The sequence below is a fragment of the Oenanthe melanoleuca genome, chromosome 10 (genome assembly GCF_029582105.1).
Source record: "Oenanthe melanoleuca isolate GR-GAL-2019-014 chromosome 10, OMel1.0, whole genome shotgun sequence".
NCBI lineage: Eukaryota > Metazoa > Chordata > Aves > Passeriformes > Muscicapidae > Oenanthe > Oenanthe melanoleuca.
In genome coordinates this window covers 14,396,193-14,413,531 of record NC_079344.1, presented here as the reverse complement: position 1 = coordinate 14,413,531, position 17,339 = coordinate 14,396,193, and the positions used below count along the sequence as shown (strand labels likewise).

The window sequence follows — 17,339 nt, the reverse complement described above, 5'->3', positions numbered from 1 at the left end:
TCCCAGCATTTTCTCAGAGTTTATTTTCCAGGTTCAAGCAGGTTACCCTGAGTAACCTGGATCTGTTTGACAAAATGTGATTATTGCTCGTAACTTTTGAACCTCAGTAATCACAGAGAGGCTTTAAGTGGCTCAGGAAAGGCATTTTGGCACCTTTCACCTACTCCCCATGCCTGTAGAGCCCTCTCCAGCACACCAAATCCATTGTCTGTTGGATCAGAAAGCTGCCTGAGTCCCAAAGTCATCTGTTCCTGGGATAATCTGGCCCAGGGATGGAGGGAAGGAAATCCTGTGACCTGCTGGGATGGGGAGCTGGCTCAGCCACAGTCCAAGGTGTGTGGGCAGGTAAGAGCTGTGAAGAACAGTTGTTGCTTAAAGAAGTTGTTGATGCTTGTGGAGCCTTCTTTCCTCTCAGTGTGTCACATTTATCAGCTGATGTTGTATCTAATCCAGAGCTGGAGAGGAAATGCCCTCCTCTCTTGCCTCCAGCACCAGGGTTGCACAGGAGAAGGCAAAGGGATAAAGGGATGGTCAACAAGTGCACTCAGCTTTTATTTTACTTAAAAGCAGGTTTGTCCATCACCTTTAGGGCACAGAGCAGCCAGACCCCAGGCTGAGCCAAACCCCAAACCCTGCAGATCTTCACCCCGTGGGCCCCTGAAGGAGTGCCTGGTTAATTCTGACAGCTGGCAAGGAGGGCATTATTTCTCCTGTCCCTGTGTCTGTCCCTGCACCCCAAAAAAGCTTCGAACTAGAACTTGCTAACAGTGTGTCCTGAGCTGGTTTTTTAAACATAAGCCATGAGTCAGGGTGGGCCAAGGCAAACACGGCAGTGTGGGGCACAGCTGGTCAGCTCTGCCAGCTGCTCCAAGTCACTGCACAGCGGAGAAATACTGACAGATTGTAATATTGACATGCTGTAATCTGTTATTACATATTGACAGTGAATAACGGAGACGTTACTATAACACAGGGCTGTGTAGGTGTGTGACATGACCCCTTGTACCCGTGTGTGACGTGTCCCAGGGCAGTGACACCTCACCCATGGCTGTACAGGTGTGTCGTGTGTCGCACTGCTCAGGTGTGTGCTGTGTCCCCTTGCTCAGGTGTGTGCTGTGTCCCATTGCTCAGGTGTGTGCTGTGTCCCATTGCTCAGGTGTGTCGTGTGTCCCCTTGCTCAGGTGTGTCGTGTGTCGCACTGCTCAGGTGTGTGCTGTGTCCCATTGTTCAGGTGTGTGCTGTGTCCCATTGTTCAGGTGTGTCGTATTGCTCAGGTGTGTGCTGTGTCCCATTGTTCAGGTGTGTCGTATTGTTCAGGTGTGTCGTGTGTCCCCTTGCTCAGGTGTGTCGCACTGCTCAGGTGTGTGCTGTGTCCCATTGCTCAGGTGTGTGCCGTGTGTCCCCTTGCTCAGGTGTGTGCTGTGTCCCATTGCTCAGGTGTGTCGTGTGTCCCATTGCTCAGGTGTGTGCTGTGTCCCCTTGCTCAGGTGTGTGCTGTGTCCCATTGCTCAGGTGTGTGCTGTGTCCCCTTGCTCAGGTGTGTCGTACTGCTCAGGTGTGTGCTGTGTCCCATTGCTCAGGTGTGTGCTGTGTCCCCTTGCTCAGGTGTGTGCTGTGTCCCCTTGCTCAGGTGTGTCGCACTGCTCAGGTGTGTGCTGTGTCCCCTTGCTCAGGTGTGTGCTGTGTCCCCTTGCTCAGGTGTGTCGCACTGCTCAGGTGTGTGCTGTGTCCCCTTGCTCAGGTGTGTGCTGTGTCCCATTGCTCAGGTGTGTGCTGTGTCCCATTGCTCAGGTGTGTCCCATTGCTCAGGTGTGTCGCACTGCTCAGGTGTGTGACCCGCTCCTCACGAGCGCTCCGAGCTCGGTCCCCACCGCCGGAACAGGGGTGCGGGCCCTTTAAGCGAGGCCCCGGCCCGGCCCCGCCCTCCCATCCCCTCCCGCCCTTCCCGGGCTCCCATTGGCCGTGCGGCTCTGATGTCCCGCCCCCCTAAGCCGCCAGCCAATGGGAGAAGGGCTGGCTGAGACCGTGGCCAGGTTGGTGCGGGGCCGATGGCGGCGGGTCCGTGAGGGGGGCGCAGGGAGAGGGGCGGGAACCGGGACGTTCTGAGGGGAGCGAGACCCCTGGGGGAAGCGGGACACCCTGAGGAGAGCGGGGCCCCAGGACGGAGCGGGACACTCCGGAGGGATCAGGACCCTCCTCAAGTGCTGAGGGCGTTGGGGTCACCTGGAGCGCCGAGGGCAGCGAGACCCTCTGAGGGAAGCGGGGACCCCTGGGGGATCGGGGCCCGCTGAGGAGCCGAGGGGAGCGGGACACCTGAGGGGAAAATGACTCCCGAAATGCTGAGGGAATCGGGGGCCCTTGAGGGCAGCGGGGTCCCCCTGAAGTGCTGATGAGGTCGGGTCCCCAGAGGAGCCTGGGGAGGAGCTGGCAGCCCCTGAGGAGGGAGCAGTGTCGGGGAGGCCGGGCTATCCCACAGCAGCCCCTGCTCATTGAACTGCCCCGGCACAGCTGAGCCCGGCCCGCAGCTGCGGGTGCCGTGCCCGGGGCCAGGGAAATGCCATTAAATCCTTGTGGTTTCACCTGAAGATCCTTTAGGGGTAGATAGAGAACGTTCAGGTCAAGGTTCCATAATAATGTGGGGTTTTCTTACCTATACCTGACGCTGACAACAAATTGTTTGTGGAGCTGAGGATAGTACAAAAAAAAAAAAAAAAAGAACTTGCAGCTGTAGGCTGAGCAATAATTAAAGTGCTCAGGCAGGTTCTAGTCTTCATGCAGCAAAATGAAACCTTTTTATTCGGGTTGAAGTGTAGCATGAGCTGTCCTTATTTTAAAAAAAAGTGCACTTCAAAGAACTTAAAATGTGAATTTCTAAAGTGTAGAGAACTAAGAACTTATGGAAAGGTTAACTTTGCCCAGTTTTTAATGTCTGTTGGTATGTTTTCACCATAATTAAAGACAATTCGCTCAAGTGACTGTTGCTTTTTTAATAAAATTATAGAATGTAGCATTTAGAATGTTGAGCAACATAGTTATAAAGTGGTTTGTTCACAGGCAGACTAAAAAAAACTGGAAAAAAATTACTGATTGGTACATTACATAGTACTATGATTCTATAGCTTTTCTAATATTGCTGTTAGAGTGACACTTCTGGATTTGCCTTTGTGTGTGTGGGTGTTCACACCTGCCAACTTTCTGTGCATTCTCTGAATCTTTCATGCTAAGAACTGAACGCTGGTCTTGAGGAAACTGAAAGTGTCTGGGTTTTGTTGCAGGTGCTGCGGGTGTAAAGGATGAGGCTGAACGAGAGCCGGACGAGGCCCTTCCAGGCTCCTGCCACTGTGCACACCTTCCCGGGCAGGCAGCTGTTCGTGTTCCCCAATGGCCGCTCCGACTCTGACGAGTCCTCGGAGGAGGAGCTCAACGTGATGGAATTGCGGCCCCGGGGCAAGGAGCAGCCGCGGAGCAGCAGCCGGGACAGGCTGGGGGATGTGGTGCTTCTGGAGAGGGAGCTCACCCAGGAGGACAGCCTCAACAAGCTGGCCCTGCAGTACGGATGTAAGGTGAGGGCTGCCTCTGCCTGGCGTTCATCACCTCACAGGGGTTCCAGAAGGTGCCTCTGCGCTGGTGGTTTTGGCACTGGAAAGTGTTGGCACTGTGTTTTGTATGAATGGTCACTGTCTGGGTAAAACTGAGGGGAAAAAAACCCAGACAAGCACAAAAAAGAGTTATTCAGCCAACAGCCTGGGAAGATGTTGTCAGCCTCACACCCTGCCTGACCTGCTTTCCTGTTTAATTTCAGTGACTAAGTGTAGGTTGTACTAAGTTATTTCAGCCAGGGCAAACATTAAGGAGCTGAGTGTAGAAATGAGGGCTCTGCTCTCAAGGAACATTGGAGTTTTTGAAGCAAATTGAGCAGTACAAAGAAACACCACACTTATGGGTGAGGTTTTTTGATTCTTTTTTGAAAGGTATCAGCTTACATATCGCAAGGAAGGTCTGAGTCTAACGGGTGGATGTGGAGAGCTGCCAGAGTTCAGTCCCAAAGTCCAGGTGGTGTCTGTGTGTGGGTTTTGGTTGTTTGCTGTCATCCCAAAGCGTGCACAGTTCAGGGGCCTGTGGGCAGGAGGGAGGGCATGTGCACAGTGAGATTTCTGAGTTGGACAACTACACAACACGTTTTCTTTGTTCCAAAGAAGAGCAAAACTGCTGGAAAGTTTAATTACCTGCTCTGAACATTAGAAGCCTCCTGTTGTTTAGCAGTGTGAGCTGTATTTTTAGAGCCTCCTTTATCTCAAGCTGGACTGTGATTTCAGAGTTCCATGATGCAAACAATTGGCCAGTGACTGCAGCAGGGATAATGATATGGCTCTGGCTGCAGTGCTGCCATGCCATTGCAGTCTGTCTTGCTTAACCACTCAGCAGCTGTGTGCTGCAGCTGAGGCAAGAGGCCTTAGAGGGATTGCAGCAACTCCTCCCCTCCCATGCCCTTAGAAACAAAAACAAAACAAAAAAGGCACCCTTCTAGGTTCTGCTGACAAGCCTGGTGCGTGTGGAGAACGAGTCTGGTAGGACTTGACTGGCCTTGATTGGCCCCAGGAGAGCCTGAGAAGGCAGAGCTGGGCTTTGGCTGGGTTTGGAGCTGTGTGCTGGGCAGACTCAGCAGTTGGGTGAACTCAGAGGAGGGAGATTCTGAACAGTTCTTTGGTTTATGGTGTGAAGAGTCCTGCTGTGCCTCTGCACTGTCACTCAGAGGGACCAGTTCTGTCCCTGCCATGGCTGCTCCTCTGCTGCCCCATTCCTGGAGCCTTTCAGCCTCTCTGGAGGCTGCTGGGCCTGCCCAGGGGAAAAGCAGGCTGATGGAAGGGGCCACGTAGTCAGTGTTCTACTCCACAGGGGAAAAACTGTCCTGCTGTCTCCCTCCCTTCCAGAAAGGGCATTTCTGACTTGTTCCAGTTAAACTGAACAGGTACAATCCTTATTGTAGGAGATTTGTCTATTTGTCTCTTCAAAGACTGGCATGGCAGTTTTCATGTGGTTATTTTTTATTTGCACAATTAAACAGCTGAAAGGTCGCCAGGACAGCAGTGAGAACCATAACCACTGTTATATAGGCATATGTGTGTAAAAATCCAGGATGAACTTCTTGAAATCAATGAGAACTTGACATTGGTTTCAGAATTTGCTTGGGGAGGGGATATTAAGACAGTACAACAAACAGCTCTGTGTGTGTGTGCCACAGATAACTTGGCAGAGATGCAAAGCACTTCAAAACTCTCATTTTTACTCTTGACCATTTATAGTCCTGGCTTGCTTTTGGCATTGTTCTTAGCTGGGACTAGAGGAGTTCACTGCAGCCAAAAAAATGAGTACAGAAAATAAGCCTAAATGCTTGTGCAGCCCAATCTCTCTCATGCTTCCCATCAGCTTTGTTTGTTGTTTCTGTGTGAGTGCTGCTCCACTTTCTGTTTCTAGAGTCTTAGCACCACACTGCAGTATTTGATTGCAGACACCACGGGGGATATTTACTGTCCCAGTAATTTGTTTTCATTGGAACAAATCCAGAAATTGAAGCAGCACCTCAGGAGGCTCTGGGTGAGATTGTTATTTCATAACTAAGAAATTTTGTAGGGTTTAAGTCCAGAGTTTATGCTGGCGCTGGCTATGAGGAGCCTGAAGCAGCAACTGAGGATTCCTTTTGCCTCAGGGTCCCCAGATCAGGTCCTGGATTAAAGGTGCCATTTCCATAGTTCTCAAGCTTTGCAGAATAAGAATGAGATTCAAGCCTCTGTCTCATCTCTACCTCTGAGCAGAGTGCTTAGGAAGTGTTTTTTTTTTTGTTTTAGCTCCCCGGTTTCCTTGGCAGGCTCAAGCGTGAGTGTGCAGTGAATACAGGTCATGCTGTAGTTTCTGAAGAGCAAAGCACAGTGCCTGTACTGTGTCTCTTTGCTGTGATGTATGAGAGGTGGTTTACCTGTTTGTGTTGTCTTGCTCTTTGGTTTGGCTCTTACTGTTTTGTTTTGTGCCTTCCAGCCTTTTCTTTAAGGTTCTTTTACGTCTCCTGGGCTGCAGTGGAGAGCTCCAGGCACACACTGGCATCCTGTTCTTTTCTTTGACAGAGAGGTTGCTGTGCTTACTGGTGGCTGTGAGTGGCCACTGGATTAAGCATCTTCTCGTATTTAATGTTGAATAAGGGATGCTGCCTTGCCTTTGTCTCTGCATTGCTACCACCCATCCCTGTGTCTGATGCTGCACCTGTGGCTGCTTCTTCCTTGCACTTCCTGCTGCTGGGATACAGCTCACAGACAGGAGCCACCAGGAGACAGGAGCACAGAGGTGACGGTCGTTCAGCAGGAGCACTGAGCAGCTCAGGAGGAGGGAGCTGGGGGAGCTGCTGCCCTGCAGAAGAGAGGTGCTGCTTGAGCAGAGGATGCTCGTGCCTGTGTGGGAGATGCTTTCCTGCTCTCCAGGCTGTGTCCTTGCTTTCAGAACTGGTGTGCTCCCAAAATGGAGCTCTGATCACTCTGAAATAATTTCCTGAGCAGGAGATGCTCACACTGATGTTGTGCTATCACCTTAAGCATTCCTGTGTAAGGTATGAATATAGTTTTTTAAAGGATCTGTTAAAAAGATTTTTCTTGAGTTAACTATATGAGAGAAGGGCAAAGAAAGCAAAGGGAAGGAAAAGCAGTATGGAGCAAAATGCAGCAGGTACAAGAGCACTAGAGGAGATTGCAGACTCGTTTAACAGGGGACTGCCTCTATCCTGCAGGACCTGGAGCACCCCTGGAACTGCTGGGGAGTCTGCGGAACACCAAACCACTTGCATCCAGGGCGTGCTTTTACTCCTTTTATTCCCTGACGGCTCCTTGCACACAGGTTTTGTAGCTGCTGCCTGCCTCACTCCTGGGTTGTCCAGCCCTCACTGTTTGTGTCCTTTCTGGATCCCGTAGGTTGCAGATATCAAACGTGTCAACAACTTCATCCGGGAGCAGGACCTGTACGCGCTGAAGTCCATCAAGATCCCGGTGCGGCCGCACGGGCTGCTCACCGAGAGCGCCGGGGCGCTGCGGCCGCAGCCGGCGGGGCCCGCCCAGCCCGGCCTGACGCGCCTGGAGCCGCCCGAGCCTGAGCCCGAGCCCATTTGCGGCGGCTCTGCTGGCAGCCGCCGCCTCAGCGAGTACTTCAGGGGCATTGACCAGAGCATCCAGGACGCCGTGCAGGTGGAGGTGCAGCTGAGCGCCGAGTACGGCGGGGAGGGGCTGGACAGGCCCGTGCCCGAGGCGGGGAAGCGGGACGCTGGTAACGGTGCAGACTGCGGAATCCAGTGGTGGAACGCCGTGTTCATTATGCTCCTGATAGGAATTGTCCTGCCAGTGTTTTATATCATCTATTTCAAAACACAAGGCCTGGTGGCCCACACCTTTAACATAACAACCCCAAATGTTTCAACAGCTGCGTTGGAAGGGAAATTAACACAAGGCTCAGGCGTAGGAAAAAAAACCTAAGGGGAAAGGGCAGCCCACTCCAGCCTGTCCAGCAGTGATGCCCGTATGCTCGTGACTGACTCAAGTGCATCCAAGGGGATACAACAATACAGATTGTTTTTATTTTTATAAGTAGCTGGTGATGTAATCCTGAAATTGACTGAAAATAAGGTGATGTGATTTTGACAGAAAAATAAGGATTCTGTGTTGCTTACAGAGATCATCACCCAGGTGGCTTCAGAGTTGGGAACTCTGTTGAGGGAAAGTATTTTGTAGCAATTTACTCATTGTGGTTGCTTCAGGTATTTCTTAATGCCATGTCTAGAAGCAAATTCTTTGCTGCTGAGCTGGAGAGTGCAGTATTAATGTGGCTGGGAATTTGTGTGCATTTTAAGGGAACACTTTTTGCTGGGTTAGAAGCAGGTGATGCTGTTTGTCAGAAGCATCATTTTTGTCTCTTGCAGACCATGGTGGTTTTGGCCTGCTTGACACTAATGATGCCTTCTGGGGCTCTAAGCTGGGTGTGCCAGGGCACGAGGATGCTGCCAGCACCCCACGTTGTCACCCCCCCACCTTCCCCCAGCAAATCTTTGAGCTGTGTTCACCTTTGGGAAGGGTGAGCCCAGACCTCTTCCCGTGAAATCCTTCAGAGATGGTTCCTGAGAGCAGCTGTCCCAGGGTACTGCTAAGCCCTGCACGGCCCCAGATGGGTAGGGGCTGTTGGGAGAGGACAGGAGAGCATGAGAGGAGTCACAGGCACTTCTCAAGGGCTCATTTGCTGGCAAGAGATCTAGTCAGTATTACTTGCTAAAAATCTAATAATAGTCTATAGTGGTGCTTCTCAGATGCCCGGGCTCAGTCTGAGTGAGGGTGAAGTGCTGAGCTGGGTACAGGTTGCAAGGTCCAGGACAGAAGTCCAAGAAGAAAGAAGGGTGAAGCCTTCCTAGGAGAGGACTGTGACTGTGCTGATTGTGACAGGTTTCTGTGACCTAATCATGTGCATTGAAAAGCTCCACAGGGCAGTGGAGGTGTCAGCCCAAGGGCCACTCAGCAAACACTACCTACTGCAAGGGAGCAGCAAAGGAGGCCTTGGGAGCTTCCTAAAGAGACAAATTTGCCTCAGAAATTTTTCCAGGCCTGTGAGCGAGGTAAAGGCTTTCCTGGAACAGAACACTAAGGGATTTTGTGTGGGCAGGTGGGATTGGTGCTGAGGGTGAGGGCAGAGCTGGTGGGCACAGGAACAGGACCACTGGGCTTTTCCAGCTTCTCCTGGCAGTCCAAGGCTGGCTGGGCAGACGGGCTGGAGAGGGACTGTGCTGCAGACATCTGATGTATAAGTGTGGCCTCAAGGACTGCCTCTGCCTGGCCAGAGAGGACTGAAGCTTCTCCCGCAAGGTGAGGACCCCACACTACAAAATACAACTCTGTGCTGTTACATTGAGAACCTCTGTTTCCTGCAGCTCTCAAAAGTGGGAACCTAATTTTGTAAGCAAGCACTCCAAAGTATCTTATACTGAACAAAAACTTGTATTTTTCTTCTGTGAAGAGCTGTATCTCTTTGTTCTGGGGAGGGGGCAGGAAGGGCTTCTTACATTTTTAAATAAAGCCACATGAAATACAAGCACAAGGGGCACAGCTTGTGCTTTATTTGCTGCCACACAGCTGAGCACCTGCCTTAGAAAGAGGGGCCCCTTGCAGCCTCACCTCAGCCCTGCAGTGAGCAGGAGTGGGAGCAGCAGGAGGAATGGCACAGGCCTTGGGCTCTCCACTCTGCCTGGACTCTGCTTCATCTGCCAGTTTCTTCAAGTGTTTTGTAAGATTCTTAGCAGGCATCAGCAGGGCAGCAACAAGTGTGTGTGTTCCTGCTGATGGAAATGCTTGTGGCTGCAGTTAAAAACAAGCACCACACCTGGGCTGACACCTGGAGGGGCAAGGACGCGCCCGATGGGACCAGTGCTCTGCAAACACGAGAGAGGCCGGAGTACACAGTAAAAGCCAGTATCTTTACTTTAGTGAATGCAGGATACAAATATTTTACAACAACCTCTAGCATTTTCTTAACCATTTGATAAAAAGTTCACTAGAATATTTATTGTATATTGAAGAAAAAACAACACATTCAGGGAAAAAAATTGAGATTAACTTATTTTTTTCTTAAAAGATTCGTCTCAAGGATGGCAACAAAGTCCAGCTTGTGCCGCCAAACGGCTTATCAGCATTAAACCGTGAACAGCTTCTTGTGAACTGTTGACTACAAACATTTACCAAATACATAAATCTCTTTTAAAAAAGCCATTTTAAATATAGCAAAGCAGTGTTCTCTTGCACAGCAAAGTGAAGAAAGGTTCTACTAAGATTTAAATGTTTACATTGGTTAAGTCTTTCTTTCACATTCGGATTTAACTTCTGCCCAGGATCAATTGTTAGGAGTTGTTTTGTTCCTTATTTACTATGTATTTCTTGTGCGCACAGTAACTCGCAAGTTTCTGATGCATTAGTGTCCTTGGAGGGAAGGCAAGGCTAAAGCAGTTCTCTCTGACGAGTCCCTGACAACGTGGCGTTCTCAAAACTATCGTGAGAGCTCGAGGATGGAGGTGATTTGTCACAACAGAGATAAAAATCTTAAATCATTCAGACCTGACTGGGTTCAGCCCAGGATTGGATCCACTTGCACTTCAGTCAGCAGAGATAATTTTAAAAAGCTTTTTTTTTTAAACCTGTTGAAATATCTGTGCTATGTCATCTTTTTTTTTTTTATAAAACATTTTTACAATTTCTAAAAAAGTATGTTTCAAAGTGAGTTACTTGTTATTAAAAACCAGGATTCCCCATGTCCTCGGTGGCAGGAGGTGCTCCCCCAGACCGGAGGGCTGTGGAAGGACGTTTCTGAAGGGCTGGGGCAGCACAGGGCTGCTCCCCAGCCCAGCTCTTTAGAACTGATTCATTATTTTTTTTAATTCATTGGTGCAATTTCAATATAAACTCTAACCCTTGTGTAGCTTTGTCTTTAAGAAAACAGTAGTTAAATACTGTTTAAAAACCTGCATAGAAATAAAGACTATTGAGATACAGTCAGCAAAGCCATCTGATAAGGCACACAAGAAAATAGACAGTAAATGTGAATGCAGAACTCCCACTCGGATGTACAGCAAAGTTCATACAGGTGCATAAATCATGGAACTCACATCACTGGTTGGAGCAGCAAAAGGTTCCAGGCAGCAGCAAGTGAATTGGGTCACTGGGGACACAGCGGCCATGGGAACCCGTCCCTTCTGCCTCCAGGCTCCTGCCAGCCAGGACGGACCCACGGCCATGGGCGGCAGTTCCAAGGGCCAGAGGGCACTGGAGCTCCCGCGGGTCTGGACCTTGCCAGGACAACGAGACAGGGCTGGAGGGCACAGCTACCTCAGGGACACCGCCCGTCTCACCCCTTCCTTACTGCATCAAGGGATTTTCTGAACTGCAAAAAAAAAATACAAAGCCCAAGCAAAAACTGTCATAAATATCAGGGCTAACTCTGAAGAGTTTGGGCAATCCCAGGGCTGTGCAGCTCCCACCAGAACCAGCACTGCCAGCCTGGAAGCGACTGGGAGCATCCAACACCAAACCTGCTCCCAGCCCAGTCTCGCAGCACAAGGGGCTCTGCATTCCTACCTCTCTTTCTTGGAAGCAGCAAATTTTTCCCAAACCACTTGCCAACTCACAAAACCTTTTGTGCTCCTCTGATATGTGTCATTTCCCTATCATGAGAAATTAGGTCAAGTTTTTCCACTGTTTTTTTTTTTCTCCTCCTCGGAAGAGGCAGCTTTAAAATGATGCCTTAAAATGTGTTGTAACAGATTTTTTATATTTATGCAGGATGAACTTAACACCGGATTTTTTTTTGCCACTTTGCTATTTATATACATATATATAAAATGTATAATGAAGCTTAACCATACAGCACAGAGATTACAATTGAACGGCACACATTCACCACCAGTGAGGGGGCCAACCCCTTTATACACCCTCTGAAAAATCTGGATAATAATATTAATAATAATTAAAATCCAAAGAAAGTACAGTATATTTAACAAAATAGTAAATATTAAACAGTGAATACTCTACTTAATAAGGACCTCGCCTTGTTTCAAGTTGGCGTCAATCCACAAAAATATACTTTTTAATCTGGTGACCGTACAATACATAGGTACTTACACCAAAGGTGATAATATATTTAGGATGCTATATACACAAAGAGTTTGGCTCAAATTTAAATTTACATATAAGTGTTCATGGCTTATTTTTCCCCCAAGGTTCCGCCTGCAAGTTTTTCCTTTTCATCTTTGAAAGCAAAAACTAGAAAGTCAAAATAAGATAAAACTATACTCTACAAAAAAGCTACAACATACAGCTTTGGCTTATATAAATAATTCATAGCAGAATGTGTTCAAAAGTACTGTATATAACTTTATATATAGTCTTCAATTCATTAGGGTATTGTTTTCTTTAATATAAAATATACATGAGCTAAAATCAGTTTCTATATTTTTCAAAGGTATGAACGTAAAAACAAATTTGTCAAACATATTCCAATTATAACTTAATATATTAATTTTATTTTGTTAATGTTCTATTTTCTAGGCTAATATTTTCTGAATATTTCATGCGAGTTCTCTATGTCTCTCTTTCACTCATTAAAAAAATCACTTCTTTGACCCAATACACTTTTTTTTTTTTGCACGTGCAAAACAGGGTTTTTGTATTTTTTTTTTATATTTCTTATAGCATCAGCCCTTCTCCATGCACCCTCTGCAATAGAGACCCATGCCAGGTTGGGTAATAGAAAGGTCAGTTTATGTACAGTATTGCTTTCTTCTTCCTGCTTTTCTACTGCTCTGCTGCTACAAAGCAATTATTTCTTAACTACGAGTAACCATAGAGCTGACTACACACAGGGACGGTACTAGAGGCGAGCCCTCGCTCGGTGGGTGTGGAGGAGGAGGAGACACTGCGGGGACACGGCTGCGCGCGGCCGGGCCGGGGTCACACACGAGTCCAGGTAAGTGCCAGACTAGAGATCAAACCTACGGGATTGTTCTGTTACTTTGACCAAGGGACATCTGCAGCTATACAAGAGTTTGTCGTAAGTGCCTGATGATTGGTGTATGCTACACACACTAGCACATATATATGCATGTGAAGATATATATATGCACGTATGTATATACATATAAATATACTTATTCATGTCCTTATTTATAAATTTCGATATGTCAGGACAGTTCATTTTGAGAACACAAACGGGAAGGGCGGCACGGCGGGTTTATGTCACCCACGTGTCCATCCTCATTCGTTTTACCGAGGGGCTCTCACGATCCTCCGCGTTGGGCGGCCGGCCCAGCACCACGGGCGAGTGGAAGTCGCTGCGCGGATCCTCGCGGTCGCTGCCGTCGTAGGAGCTGCTGGAGCTGCTCAGGCTGTCGACCGGGGAGCGCCCCAGCTCCTGGCGCGACGGCGGCGGCGGCTGCGGCGGCTGCGGCTGCTGCGGCGGGAACCCGGAGGGGGTGACGCGGTCCCGGGGAGGGGAGATGGGTTCCGACTTGATGTTGATGTTTTGGTTGGTGTTAATGGAGAGATTTGAACCCTGAGATAGCTGGCTGCCAGTGCTGGGGAGAGAAAACCAAAAGGCGCTAATAAGAAAATGCAGGAAGTGAAAACCAAGTGACAATTCACGTGTTGGTGACGGTGAGGCCTTGGGGCTCGGCACAGAAATAAATGCACCTTACTGAGAAGAGCAAAGGTGAGAAAAGTATTAATTAAAGGTCTGAGCTGCATTTACAGAAGTTCAGAACAAACAAATATTTTCTACTGCCAAACATTTCAGTCACCACACAGGTGCCTCCTTGGTGAGAAGCTGAGCCTGCAGGGACACGGCTCATGAGAGGCTGGAGATGACTGAAGGGACAAACACCCCAACACAAAGCTCTGCAGCACAGACAAGAGGTTAAAACGTGCTGAACATTCCCTTGGTGCAGCTGATCCAGCTGAAGAGCAGAACCCCCCAGAACCCTGGGTACTCACACAAGAGAGCTGAGGGCTGCGGGACCGAGGTGGTGCTGCTGCCAGGCAGACACCTGCCCCAGGGACAGCATTCCTGGGGAGTTAAATCCCTGCAGGGCAGACAGGTCTGCACTAGTCAAGGAGTAATCTAAGAGGGAAAAACAAATAAACAACAAAGTAATGTACAGGGGGGTTATATATACAACATACATATATAAATAAACAGAAATACAAAGGCTTTCTGCCCAAAACAAATAAAGGCAGCTGATCCAAAGGAATCCAAATGTGAAAACTCTGAAGTCCGGGAGCAGTTCTGCCAAGCTCACAGGGAACTTAACAATACAGAGGCCACCAAATGAAAAATTGTTTTGCATTCTGCTTTCAGTCCCTCCATGTTGCTGTCTGGGAGCTTGTTCCAAACCCACAGGTACAACACATGAATGCAGTGCATATTCAGAGGTGTGCACCTTACAGTAAGACTTGGCATTTTGACAACATTTCAAAATGAAAGAAAAAAGGGAAGAATCCATGTGAGTCACTAGGCAGGGATGGTGGATCTTGCCCTGAATTCACTACAGACACCTGGGCTGTGGTTCAGTTCCTGTGCTGTCAGACCCACACAAGAACCTTCCTGAAGGCCTCAGGAGTCCCAGCTGCTCCCAGCAGGTGAAGTTTCTTGGGCTGCCTTTTTGTTTCATTTCTACTCAGCTGTCACTTTTACTGAAACTCCGAAAACCCTCACACGTATTTCTGCACAGCTTCAGAAGGTTTGTCCCAAGATGACTGACCAAAAAAGCCCTTTTTGCAAGACTAAAATTGAATTTAAAAAAAATAAAAAATAAAACCTGTACAGCCCATGCCGTGACCCAGACATGCACTGAGCCTCTGACACCTGTCCAGTGCACCCCTGTTCACTGGAGATGGATGTGCTGGGCTGATGAGATTTGTCAGAGCAGGCCTGATGGAAACACTGATAGGAATTCAGTTCCCATGCAATTTTTTTCCACCGCAATTACTGCGTTTATGACCATGGACAATTAACTTCTGACACTTCAGACAGAATGTGTCTGATGACAGGACTTTGAGGAGGTATTTTTCAAAGAGCACATATGTCACTACACAATTAGCTGCATTATTAATTCCCTAAATAATCCTATATCTGCTGGCAGTGACAGGAGGACACCCCTGCTGCAGGAATGACCTGATGTGAGATGAACACACAAGAGCATCTTCTGCACCACAGAAACTGTCACTGCTGTGACCCCACAAGCAGCACTGGCAAGTTTGTACCTCTGCAAAACAACTGACCTGAAGCCAGGGGTTCATTTATGGCTTGGTGTGCTCTGCTCAGGTGTCAATTACTAATTAACTGATTGCAGGAAGTTTTAATATTTTTTTTAATGCCTGGACTGTTTTAGAATCAGTAACTCAGTCGGTTCTGGCCTTTCCTCCAACAATCTACAGAATAGCAAAACAGATTATATAAAATATGGTGTTTGTGGAAAACTAACACCCAACATTTTAATTAAGGATCCAAGAGCTGAAGCTATCCCTTCCAGTCCTGAAAAAAACAATCCCATCAATCCAGAAAAAAAAACATTAAGGTATTTAAATTTTATCTTAGTCCTTCAACTGCAAAACTGAAATTGTGCTGTAAGTGGTGACTACCTTGAGAATCCCCAGGAGACAATTTGGTTTCAATATCATATTTCTTCCTGCAAATCCCTTGAAAGGTTCAATCAAATAGAAACAATTCTAAAGTGTGTGAAAATCACTAAAGGCTAAAAGCTTTGCACAAATTATTTGCATTATCAAAGGAAATGGGCTGGAGATTAAAATCACATCCCAGTGGTACCAGCACTGTCCATTACGTAGGACACCAGTTCCCACTGCCTTTTGCTGCTTCCTGAGATTCCAGCCCCTCTCAGCTTTTGGCTGTCTCAGCCACCAGCTCACAGCTTATTCTGACTGAGGGATGCACCCAGTGCTGCCTCCTGAAAAGAATCCAACTGGGCAGGAGGGATGAGTCAGGTGAAACTCAGTGTGGCTCCTCTGAGCAGGGACCAGAAGGGTTTGCTCTGAACAGCCACAGCACAAGAGCTGAACCCCCTCTGGGGCAAGAGTCAAACCAAGGACTGCATGTCCAGCTACTCCACTCAACTGATCACCCAAAGCAATTCCCTGCTCTGCCCGTGGCACTGCTCCTGCAGCCCAACTGCTGCACTCCCTGCTTCAGCCTTCAGCCCCTCAGGGCAGCTGTGTCTGCATCAACTTCAACCACTGGGCTGCTGCTGCAGGGCAAATCCAGCAAATCCAGCCCTGGCTGAGGGCTGTGAGGAGTGCAGGGTCCCAGGACAGCCCTGGCTGAGGGGTGCACCGTCCCACTCCCTGACCCGCCCAGGGCACAGAGAGGGGCTGGGGGCACTGCCAGCTAACAAGCTCATTAACACAAAAAGATGTAAGAGGATGTGAGGTGCTTGGCTGGCTAAACTAAAAACTGCAGTGAAGATTTTCAAAGCTAAGAGTAGAGAAAATGTATAAAATCCTATGTATAGGAGGACGGGATTCCACCACTGCCCTGGTGGATGCTGGACAACCCTTTTGGTGAAGGAATTTTCCCCAATATCCAACCTAAACCTCCCCTTGTGCAACTTGAGGCTGCTGTTGCCTCATGTTCCATCACTTATTACTTGACTTTCAAGAACTACTTTCCCAACCAGCAAACCACTCATCACTTTTACATTACCAAATGCCTTCCATCACACCCAGCTTGGATAAAAGTAGTTTTAAGGTCCTGCAGACAATAAAAGTCTCTGAAGAACAGCAGTACTGAAGGATCAGCTATTGCCTAAAGGCGAGGCACTCCGGTTCTTGGTGGGATTGCTACAGGCTCAGTTTTGATGAGTAAGAGCCTTCATTTGAACTGAAGAGGAACACAAAGTCAGGTGCCACAGCAGTGTGGATTTCCTGGGCTCCTGACTCCCCAGCAGGGCTTACCAGTGTTGTAGGCAGTGGGCATGGCCGAGTACACGAGTCCCTGCGGGGGCAGGCTCGGAGTCGTCACCGACACCACGGGGGTGGCCAGGGGCTGCGTGGACTGAGAACTGCTTATCCTTTGGGTGTTCTGCAAGGGATGGAAACAACAAACCTGTGAGAGCAGGGACACCGAGGGGAAATGCAGTGCCAGTGTGACAGGGCATTGCAGTCCAGCGTGCTGCTCTGCTGGATCTTTGAGTTAGAACACAGCCTTTTTGTCAGGATTGGATTTCTAAACAAGCTACAGTATTTCAAGACAACCAAAACAATCTTGGCAAACTGAAATGAAAAATTAATTGAAGGCTCACTGGGCCACTTCCCAAGCATGCAGATTTCAACAGTGTTAGCATTGTAGGACACACAAAAATAAATGCAATTTCTCAGGGAGACACACAACAATTCTCAGAAGTTCTTAAGTGATTTAAGAGTTTTGAGCATTATTTTTAAAGAGGTTTTAGTGCAGATGGTAAGGTACAGTTCCACTAGAAGAGATTCTCCCACTTCACAGTTGTTTATCCAATTTTCCAAATTTCAGCTGCCAGTTTTGACACTGTGCTGACTACACCTGTCCTGAAAGGAACACAGAGATCTTCTAAATTTGTGTTGATAAGACTTCAGTGATAAAATAATCTTGCTGTTCCCATGGTTCCTGAGAAGCTGAGAGAGTACTTGTTATAATGCAGATATGTTTCCAAGCAAATGACACTGGAGTTCACAAAGAGCAATGGTGCTTTTCTGACAGGGAAAATAGCTAAACTAGATTGTCTCAGATAA

At 48.2% G+C, this 17,339-nt stretch overlaps 2 protein-coding genes across 4 annotated transcripts in view; one reads left to right on the top strand and one right to left on the bottom strand.

The window, feature by feature from the left end:
• The first annotated feature begins 2,002 nt into the window (after window positions 1-2,002).
• Window positions 2,003-10,967, top strand: LYSMD4 (LysM domain containing 4). Of its 3 annotated transcripts, none has more exons than XM_056499536.1 (3): window positions 2,003-2,033; window positions 3,276-3,563; window positions 6,954-10,967. In XM_056499536.1, exons 2-3 carry the CDS (start codon window positions 3,294-3,296, stop codon window positions 7,506-7,508), a joined length of 825 nt encoding a protein of 274 aa, XP_056355511.1. In that variant the 5' UTR covers window positions 2,003-2,033; window positions 3,276-3,293; the 3' UTR covers window positions 7,509-10,967. The 3 variants fall into 3 exon arrangements, with proteins under 3 accessions (XP_056355511.1, XP_056355512.1, XP_056355510.1); XM_056499537.1 differs by having other exon boundaries at window positions 2,026-2,058; XM_056499535.1 differs by lacking the exon at window positions 2,003-2,033 and having other exon boundaries at window positions 2,154-3,563.
• MEF2A (myocyte enhancer factor 2A) overlaps window positions 9,470-17,339 on the bottom strand; it is a 42,268-nt gene continuing 34,398 nt past the window's right edge. The window contains exons 6-8 of the mRNA XM_056499534.1: window positions 16,527-16,653; window positions 13,551-13,677; window positions 9,470-13,135 (exon numbers count right to left, since the gene is read on the bottom strand). Coding sequence (XP_056355509.1) covers window positions 12,793-13,135; window positions 13,551-13,677; window positions 16,527-16,653 — 597 coding nt within the window. The 3' untranslated portion in view covers window positions 9,470-12,792. The remainder of the gene's footprint in view (window positions 13,136-13,550; window positions 13,678-16,526; window positions 16,654-17,339) is intronic.